Genomic DNA, 10,538 nt, shown 5'->3' with positions numbered 1-10,538 from the left:
GTGGCAGGTTATACTACGTACTTGTTCCTTTACAAATAAACATTAAATAAATAATATCAGATACTTTAAGACTTTTTAACCAAGTACTTTTGTATAGGTGATCTTTCACGTTAACCAAATTAATATCTTTGACAAATTATATTTAGATTTACTCATGTATGACTTTTGGGAACATTATTGTTGTACCATCAAAAGGTTAAATGCACAATTAAAGGAGCACTATGTGGCTTTGGGGAATAAATGTTAATCTTGATCTTCATTGACTGATTTTTTTAATGCCTAAACAAACTAAATAAACAAAGGGTTTAACCCTAACCCTGAGTTTGTATTATTACCTCATTAATATTGTAAAGATTAAAATTCAGAGTTTGAATTTCGTCTTGAAAACTACACAGTGCCCCTTTAACTGAGATGAGACGTGTGTATATGACAGTGAACCCAAACTGATCGAAATACAAGCTGAGTGGTTCGCGGCTCGTTGCAGAGGAGGAACCGTTTAACTTTCAATTTCGGTTTAACTCAGGACAACATGGAGGCCGTCTGATGTGTGACTGCAGAGTGGATTTGGTAAAACGTCGAAAACGGTGTTAGAGCTGTAACAAAGGTTTCCGACGACAAGAGAAGCGACTCTGCTCCTCTGAACGTTTGTGTTTCCGTGTGTTGTCGCGTTAACTTCCCTGACAGACAGACGCGGTGCTGCTGGTACCGGAGGCTCCGCAGCATGTTGGAAGAAGCGGGGCCTGAGTGGTTGTCTGAGGAGGTGAAAACAGGAGTGAGTATGAGCTTTTAATGTTTCTGACAGACTTCAGGGGACTGTTGATGATGTGAAGCCTTGTGGCTGGCCTGGGACACAATTATTATAAATATGTATGGGCTTTACTTCTGTTTGTAGACGACCATCATTGCTATCGAGTATAATGGAGGGGTCGTGCTGGGGTCTGACTCCCGTGTATCTGCAGGGTAAGTTTAGTGTGTGTGTGTGTGTGTGTGTGTGTGTGTGCGTGCGTGCATGTGTGTCCACCACTGTCTGTCTTTATTAAAGGGGCATTATGTAGTTTTGGAGAAGAAATTCAAACTCTGAATTTTAAACATTTACAATCTTAATAAGGCAATAATACAAACTCAGGACTATTTATTATTTCCATGACGAAATAAACAAGCTGTTCTCACAGGTCAGGTCAGAGAGTTTGTTTATTTAGTTTGTTTAGGCATTAAAATCAGTCACTGAGGATCTTTATCTTCTGATTAAAATTTCCTAAATCTTCCTTATTCTCCATCTTCATCAACTCCTCCACACACTCTCCCTCTCCGTCCCCCCATCCAGGGCCTCAGTGGTGAACAGGGTGATGAACAAGCTGTCTCCCCTCCATGACAAGATCTACTGCGCTCTGTCAGGCTCTGCAGCAGACGCCCAGACCATCGCTGAGATAGTCAACTACCAGCTTGATGTTCACAGGTAAATACACTAAACTACAATGCACACAGCTTTAGTCCTGCTATGCTTTTATGGGAGAATCTGTTCTGTTTGTTGATTGGCTTTTTTTTAATTCATTCTGAAGAAGCAGAACAAACATTTACAAAAAACCCTCCGACCCATGAGTACTCAGTAGATACAGTATAACTACAACATTACTCATGGGTCGGACCACACCCATCTCTGAACTTGGCCTTCATTTCTGTCTCAACTACACACCTGTAAAGTTTCATGACTGCATCTTGCACTGTTGTGATGCTATCATGCTGACAAAAATCTTGACATTTTGCCATGATGACACACACACACATACAGACACAGGGTGAAAACATTACCAGCTGATGCTGTCGTGGATGGTAATAAAAATACATATATGAAATAGTAAATTAAAAGACAGAGGCATGCAGCCCAGTCATCATCCTCTTCTCCTTCTCTATCCTAGAATCAGAATTAAGTCTCATTCCATTTTAAGGCAGTTACATGTTTGTCTTGTGACACAGAAATGAATTACTTTATGTTTCATTACATTGACAATCCTCTACGTAATATGTAATGTCTTTTTATGTCAGTATTGAGATAGGTGAGGACCCCCAGGTTCGCTCAGCTGCCACTCTGGTGAAGAACATCTCATACAAGTACAAGGAGGAGCTGTCAGCGCATCTCATCGTGGCCGGCTGGGACAGAAGAGACGGAGGACAGGTCAGTGAGCACATGTAGTTAGACAGTTAAGCTTTAAACTAGAGATCATGTTGTGATGGGATCATACCAGTCATGAGCTCCTCCCCATGAGAACTCAGTAGTCTTTAGTACATTTTTACATGAGAAGTCAGTACACTCAGGTCAGACCACATCCACCTTCGACCTGTTGTTTTCTTATTGCTGCTAGATGCTTTCAATAAAAGATCTAATCTAGCAACACACTTGATGTTACAGGTGTCCATATATGTAGCATGACATTGCATTGACTGTCTTGTTCCCCTCTGTTCCTGTGCCCTTTGACCTCTCCAAGGTGTTTGCAACCCTGAATGGTCTCCTCACAAGACAACCTTTTGCAGTCGGTGGATCTGGCAGCTCATATGTTTATGGGTTTGTTGATGCTGAGTATCGCAAGGGAATGAACAAGAAGGATTGCCAGCAGTTTGTCGTCAACAGTAAGTTATTTTCTACAGGGAGCATTTTTCATTTGTTTTATGCCTCTTGTACAGACTGACTGTTATAACTATATTATGTTGTATGAAATCAAAAAGTTATAATACGATTTCATTTAATCTCCTCACCCCTTCTCTTATTGTCTTTCTCTCTCTTGTAGCTCTCTCTTTGGCAATGAACCGTGATGGCTCCAGCGGTGGCGTGGCCTATATTGTCACCATCGATGAACACAGCACAGAGGAGAAAGTCATTCTCGGAAATGACTTACCCACCTTCTTTGATCAGTGATCGATATATTGTTTTTCATCTCTAGTCTGCCAAGATACTGTAGCGCAGCATGCAGTTAGGTATTTGTTTTGCTCAACAGCCATTACACAGAAACACTTTTTGGCTCTGTCATCAACTAATTCAGATGTTAAAACATTAGTCAAGAAAACTTTTACTGATCATTTTAATAAAAGGAAAAAATCCATGCATTGCTTCATAAATCACAAAGATATTTCTTTGTTAGTGTAAGATAAAAACCTGATCAAGTTTGTGGCTCATCAATAAGAGACTTGAATTATGACAAAGAAAATGATCTCGTCATAGCGATGATGGTAAATATTTTGTTACCTCTGTCCTTTGACAAAGCTCATGCAGTTTAATTGAGAACATGGAAATTGTCACTGTGTGTATCAGAAGGACTGTTTATTTTGGCACTGGGTCATCTGAGGCCACGTCCTGTGAAACCTGCACTCATTATTCAGACAACAATGTTTTAACGGTCCTGAGTGGCAGACTAAATAAAAATAAACGTGTCTTGACAAATCCTGCAGAACTACAGACATTATTTCTAGCTCCACAGAAACACTCCCACACTTCCTCTCAAAAAGTAAAACTGACATTTGTTGCACCACTTTTGTGGATTACGTCACCCTTTATGATGCCTGGTTGATGGTTTGTCACTTGCCTACATGATTAAGTCTGGACATCATTAAAATCCTGACATGTTTTTGTATATTAACTATCATAGTGCATACACACATGCTTTAATGTCAAATATATGAACATTAAATCTAATAAAATCTGTGTTAAAGGTTTACTGTTTGATTTCTCGTTTTTACAATGAACCATACCATAATACTGTCTGAATGACGTCTCAGACACTGACACTGGATGTCATAATAATGTCATTATAATGATAATGATGGTAATTATTAGAAATATTTTGTTTTGCAGTTAGGGTTTCAGGGAAGCCCCTGGTCGTGTCAGAAAACGAAACCGAAAGCTGATGAAATCTAAAACTGGTACTGCGGCAGATCAGGTCATACGAGGACGACTTTCCGTGGAAGATGGCAGGCAGTACAGCAACAGTGATCCGCAAAGTTATTACTTTGATTCTAGCAGTCTGCGTCGACCTTTCCTTGTTTTACGCATCAGGATTTGTGGTGGCTAACGGCGTCTTTGGGCATCATGCGCGTCTGTGGGTCTGTTCGGTTCTTCGGTGTTTGGCACTAACTGCTGTAACTCTGCTCAGCCTCGGACACCTCAAACCGTTGCTGATCCGTTTTATAACAGCGCACAGTTTGCTGCCCGCGGTGTTGGAGACCGGCAGCAAAGTGCTGTACCATGAGGAGACCCAGTGTGGCTCATTGCCGGATATGCGCTGCTGGCTGATGGGCGCCGGAGCGTCGCTGGCTGCTGCACTGTTTTGGGAGATCACCATCCCGGACACCGACGATGCAGAGGCCGGTAAAGAGAAGAAGCAGAAGGCGAGAGAGCTGTTTATGAGAGTCCTATACTTGTACAAACCCGACTATCTCCTGCTGCTTGCCGGGCTTGTCTTCCTGACGTTGGCTGTTCTCTGTGAGTACAACAAATGATGATGATGATGATGATGATGATGGTGATTTCAAAGCTTTTAAGATTCTCAGTACTAGTACAAGTGTTTGTGTGGGAATAGAAACATCAACCTCCAATAAGTTGGTACTTTGCTCTCGGGTCTAATGTTGATTACCTGCCTGACACATCTTCATCTCTCATTATGTGTCTGTGTGTGTCTTCTCAGGTGAGATGTTCATCCCATTCTACACCGGGAGAGTCATCGACATCCTCGGCACTCAGTACCAGCCGAATGAATTCATATCTGCAGTCCTCTTCATGGGCCTGTTCTCTCTGGGCAGGTATGTGACAGTGTTCTCCCTCCACATTCGTCCATCAGTTTCTGCCTAATGTCTTACTGACTTTCTCTTTGATTGGTCTGTTAGCTCTGTGAGCGCAGGCTGCAGAGGGGGTGTCTTACTTTGTGCCATCAGTTCCTACACATGCCGAATGAAAGTCAAGCTGTTTGGGGCTTTGACCAAACAGGAAATTGGATTCTTTGAGACCACAAAGACAGGTAAGCCACTAAGAAAATGACATGTGATTATGATTGTGACAAGGAAAAAAGAAAGAAATAGGAGAGAACAGAGCAGGACAGAAGATCATTTCTTTTTCTCTGTCAGGTGAAATCACATCCAGGTTGTCTAAAGACACCACCTTGATGGGAAGAACTGTGTGTCTGAACGTCAACGTGCTGCTCAGGACATTCATCAAGACAATGGGCATGATCTCCCTGATGATGAATCTTTCATGGAAGCTCACATTCCTCGTGTTGATGGAGACGCCCATCACAGGCCTCATTCAGAACATCTATGACACACATTACCAGGTAAAAAGATGTTGATAAGACATAATGAATTAACGTTGAGATCCAGGAAACTAAGTTAAAACAAATTGTGTGTGAAGATCTGGGCTGTATTGCTAATTGGAGTAACCATGTTTTTAAAATGAAATATTTCTCTAATGCCAATCATTTTTAGATGTTTAATCAGAAGACCATAGATATTGAAAAAATATTTATATTTCCCTTCACCACTGGGCTGCCCTGATTTGAGACAACTTACCCAAATTAAGTCAAAATTTGTTGTCTTGTTTTATTCCTCCCTCAGAGGCTGTCCCTCGCAGTGCAGGACTCCATAGCTCAAGCGAATGAGGCTGCGAATGAGGCAGTGTCCGGTATTCGTGTGGTACGTAGCTTTAACAACGAAAAACACGAGGCCCGTCGCTATGACGACCGCTTGATGGACACACATGCCCTGAAGACCAGACGGAACACTGTCAGTGCTATTTACCTGCTCGCACGGAGGGTGAGAAGTTTGTAAATTATTTGTGAAATTGTGATTTATCATTACAAAACACATTATTGAATTTTGTTCTTGTGTGTGTGTTTGTAGTTGACAGGTTTGGCCATGCAGGTCTTCATGTTGTACTACGGCAGGCTGTTCATCCGGAGTGGACAGATGACCACTGGCAACCTGGTTTCCTTCATCCTCTACCAGTCAGACCTTGGAGACAACATCAGGGTATCCCATAATGCTCTTTGGATTGTTATGAGTCAGGGCTGGTGATTGCAAGCACCCAAAAGTAGTAACTCTAATATTTATAGCTGTATCTATATAGCATATTTCATACACAGGGGGAAATGAATGAGAATATGCATGTTGTGAAAAAAGAAGTTAAGGCGAACCATTAACAACTGATTGATTTTGATAAGCACACACAAACACACACACACATTGTTAAAAGATAACAGACACCAAAGAAATGTTGATTTTAAAAGAAGGATGTGAGCTTTGATGTCTTCATGAAGGCTTTTCTTTTGTCTCATTGCTTTTAAGCAAGTCTAACCAGACTTATAGTGCCTCTCCTACAAAACATTTGTACTTAACATACTCCAACTCTGACTCTTTAAATGAAAACCAGTGTTATCAAGTGATCCGTTTTATGACTGCCATCTTCCAGACGCTCACCTACATCTTCGGCGACATGCTGAACTCAGTGGGGGCTGCTGGGAAAGTGTTTGAGTACCTGGACCGAAAACCTCAGGTCAGCACAGAGGGGACGCTCAAACCTGATCGGCTGACGGGACGCATCAGCTTCCGCGATCTCAACTTCGCCTATCCCGCATACCCCGACAAAACAGTGCTGCAGGTGAGGTCTCAGCTGCAGGTAGACTGAGGGAGGTGTAGTTTGTTAACCACATACACATACGCAAAACTCCATTTTAACCAATATCTCATAAATGTTGATTTTATGTCTGATGGATAAATGTCAATTATTGCAGTTAAACTGTTATTCCAACAATTATACCCTCTTGCTTCAGGACTTTTCTTTGGAGCTGAAGTCAGGTCAGATGACGGCACTTGTGGGTCCATCTGGAGAAGGAAAAAGCACCTGTGCGAGTTTGCTGCAGCGATTCTATGAGCCGCAGGATGGAGACATCCTATTGGACAACGAACCACTGAAATCCTATGACCACCGTTTCCTCCACAAGAAGGTAATTTGTCATTACTGTTTTCTAGGTTGATGCTCACTATTCCTTGCTGGGAGCTCCTGTCTTAAAGAATTCCTGTCTTTTATCTGTGTTTTAAATGTTTTATATTTACAAATACAACATCAACATTCAATAATCTTATCAGAAGATCAGTCAGTGGTAACGGACCTGATGATTAGACTCACCTGAATAACTTAGGTGTACACAACAAAGACACAGCTAATCAGTGAGCTAATGGGATTCATGTTTCTTTTCAACTCTCTGTGATTGTTTTGACCATCAAGAATCAGCTATTTTTTTCAGATTTGGCAGGTGCTGTGACAAAATTTTGAGGAAAAAAAAAGTCAAATTGTGAAAAATATGTTAGTTCCGATATTAATGGAATAATTACATTAATTATATAATTAAAATTCTAAAAAGATCAGAGTGTGAACTTTACTTTTGGATGTATAACACAAGTGTGTTGAACAGATTGCAGTGGTGAGCCAGGAGCCTGTGCTCTTCTCCGGCTCCATCAGAGACAACATCGCCTACGGGCTCACTGAGTGCTCATTGGATGAGATCCAGGAAGCTGCACGCAAAGCCAACGCCCACGACTTCATCAAGCAGTTGGACAAAGGCTACGATACAGGTTTTGATCACCCTTCATGCTGTTTAACATGAATGACTACATGAAGTTAGAAACCTGCTTTGCAAGAAAGTTTGATGAATGAGGAATTTGCAGAGCAAGATTGTTGAAGGAAACGTTTTTTACTTTTATTTATTTCATTTAAACATTCATGTAGATTAAAGTTGTGCATAATTAAGATCAAACATACACATACAATATTTGGGGGGGTTAGTGTTGACCATACAGTCAAAACTTTGACCTTGAACCTTGAACCTCGATCTGTTTTGATTTTATAATGTTGTCCATTTCTCAGAGGTGGGTGAGGGAGGCAGCCAGTTGTCCAAGAGCGAGAAGCAGCGGATCGCCATTGCTCGAGCTCTGGTCAGACAACCGCAGGTCCTCATCCTGGATGAAATAACCAGCTCTCTGGATGCTGAGAGTGAAAATAAGGTATGCTGCAACTTTTAACACATAGATGTCTAGTCATTTTACTTCCAGGCCCTGAAGCCTCTAGGTTTGTGTTTCAGACAAGTCCTACACCCTCAGTTAAAAAGTGATTAATGTGAGGGTGAAGACCTGAAAACCTTTTGTCACTAGAGGGAATTAATCTATGAATGGCTGTCTGCAAGTGTTCACCTGCAGCCTCTCACTATAAAACATATATTAAATATCTGATAGATAGAGGAAGTGCTGCACAAGTGCAAAAATGTGCTCACTCATCAATGCTCAATTAATCAATTAGAACTGCCCCAATAAAACCAAAAAATTCAAGAATATGACTTCCTAGCATGCTTCCCTTAAATGTGTTCACTGTGTCAATCGTCAGTTGGCCCTGTCAATCATTTAGGCCAAATGTCTTTCACTGTGTAACAGAAAAAGAAAACCTGGTCATAACAAACTGAATATTTTATTAACAATCTTAAACAAGCCTTTCAGTTTTTCATGCACACCTCTTTGAATTCTCCCTTTTGAGTACTACAATAATGTTGAATGCTGAAGGGAGCTCCTGAAGTGCTAAGATGCATAAGACTGATGGAATTATGTACAACCCTGATTACAAAAAAGTTTGGCAAGGTGTAAAACATAATTAAAAGAGAATGTGATCATTTCCTAATCTCTTTTAATGTATACTCGATTGAAAATGGTACAAAGACAATTAATTTAATGTTTCACCGAATCAACTTCAGTTTGTTTGCAAATGGCTGCATTTTGTTTTTATTTACATTTTACAAAGCTTCCATACTTTTTTTCAGGCTTGTGGCTCCTTGTTTTATTTGTTATTCTTTTATATATTTCTTAAATTATACATCTAAATGTTTCTTCTGACATCTTGAGCTCTGCTTCAACCGAAAAAGAGTTGTACACCACATGATAAAATAACAAATATTTCTGTCACTGACTCTGCACAGGTTCAGCAGGCCCTGGCTAGTTGTCCTAACCAGACCCTGCTGGTGATCGCTCACAGGCTGAAGACCATCGAGAAGGCAGACCAGATCGTTGTTATTGGTGACGGCAGAGTTCAGGAGCGAGGGACTCACCAGGAGCTGATGGACAGGAAGGGGAGCTACTACAAACTGAGAGAGAAGCTCTTCACTGAGGGAAACTCACCACAGAGACAATCTGATGCTGTGGCTTAATGTATAGGCTACTGTGACAGAATTGTTGTGTATGCATGTGTTAGACAGTAAGTACAACAGGAGGAGCAAGCTGGAGCATATGTAAATATTTTGTATAAATAATGAAAATTAAACAATATGGACCTTTTTGTTTTTTTGTTTTGTTTTTTTGTTGTGGCCTTGCAATCACGACTGTATCTGTACTTATTCATTTTGCAGACTGTTAAAATTACATTTGCCCTTTGTAAATGAATCAAATTAAACATATTTTCTGATGGATATGTCGCCACTCTATTATTTTTCCGTTCCATTTCCTGGTATTTGGTAAAGACGAATAGAAATTTGACATGGCCGCACACAGTTGACTCCATAAAACTTAATTTATGATCAGGGTGGCCAAAGGTTGCTTTATGACTATGTCCCAAATTAAAGGCATGAGGCATATTGGATCACAGTCAATGAATATTTTTCAAGCCTTGTATTACTTATTTGTAAAGTGACATAAATTAAATATGTAATAGACATGGAGAACAAAGGCGCCAGTGTTGTTCTACACACAGTAAAAAAAAAGTAAATTAAAAACCGTAGGAAACACTTTCCTACATGCCACTACAAAGATGTAGTGATAATTAAAGAATTATACCAAAATAAAAGTACAGCATTCAGTGTAGTTTAGCTTTTAATCCACAGTGAAAATGTGTGTGTGGTTTGATAAAAGTCCAATTGTTTGACCTGATTTATACTCGAATGAAAAGAAGAAAGAGCACATAACTTTAAAATGACATTTAAAATGACATACTATATTACTGTATTTATTTACTGCAATATGCTGCCTGAAAAATGCCACTTTTCAAGCCTCTGGTTTGCTTATATATATGTATATATATATATATATATATATATATATATATATATATATATATATATGTATAAAGAAAAGGAAAAAGTGTAAAATTGTATCTCTAGTTTTAAGCCACTTGACTGTAGTACAAGGTGAAGGTCGGGTTTTACTGTTTGAGTTAACTTGGAAAGTCCCTGACTACCAACAGGTTGTTGCTTTTTTCTGGCAGTGAGGCTTTTTGGAAAGTTGCCTGGTGATAGCTGTCATAAACAGTCAAATACATGAGGTGAAGTGCTGCATGATGTCAAAACACCAACTCCCTCTATCGACAAAGATCAGGCTCAGCTTAGGCGGCGTGTGTCACCATTTTGTCAAAACATCTGCGAATCCACAAAATGGTGGCTGAAATGCTGTGTCACACACAAGTCAGGCATTTGTTTCTTCTGGATTTGAATGACCTTTTGTTCTGTTTTTGTCTCCCTGTTAATTTC

At 40.1% G+C, this 10,538-nt stretch overlaps 2 protein-coding genes across 2 annotated transcripts; both read left to right on the top strand.

Annotated features, from left to right (window-relative positions):
- Positions 1-472: 472 nt before the first annotated feature.
- Positions 473-3,705, top strand: psmb9a (proteasome 20S subunit beta 9a). Its single transcript, XM_084380340.1, has 6 exons — positions 473-772; positions 893-960; positions 1,325-1,456; positions 2,044-2,173; positions 2,484-2,625; positions 2,784-3,705. The coding sequence occupies exons 1-6, from the start codon at positions 722-724 to the stop codon at positions 2,909-2,911; spliced, it is 651 nt and encodes a 216-aa protein (XP_084236466.1). The 5' UTR covers positions 473-721; the 3' UTR covers positions 2,912-3,705.
- Positions 3,706-3,924: 219 nt separating this feature from the next.
- On the top strand, positions 3,925-9,483 carry tap2a (transporter associated with antigen processing, subunit type a). The gene is made up of 11 exons (XM_084380302.1): positions 3,925-4,471; positions 4,674-4,788; positions 4,873-5,003; positions 5,110-5,315; positions 5,596-5,793; positions 5,881-6,009; positions 6,449-6,637; positions 6,810-6,983; positions 7,452-7,611; positions 7,904-8,040; positions 9,000-9,483. The coding sequence occupies exons 1-11, from the start codon at positions 3,958-3,960 to the stop codon at positions 9,225-9,227; spliced, it is 2,181 nt and encodes a 726-aa protein (XP_084236428.1). The 5' UTR covers positions 3,925-3,957; the 3' UTR covers positions 9,228-9,483.
- The last annotated feature ends 1,055 nt before the right edge of the window (positions 9,484-10,538 follow it).

Source organism: Pagrus pagrus (assembly GCF_965226575.1).
Source record: "Pagrus pagrus genome assembly, chromosome: 17".
Lineage (NCBI taxonomy): Eukaryota > Metazoa > Chordata > Actinopteri > Spariformes > Sparidae > Pagrus > Pagrus pagrus.
The sequence above is the reverse complement of the archived record's forward strand: the minus strand, read 5'-3'. Positions and strand labels throughout refer to the sequence as shown.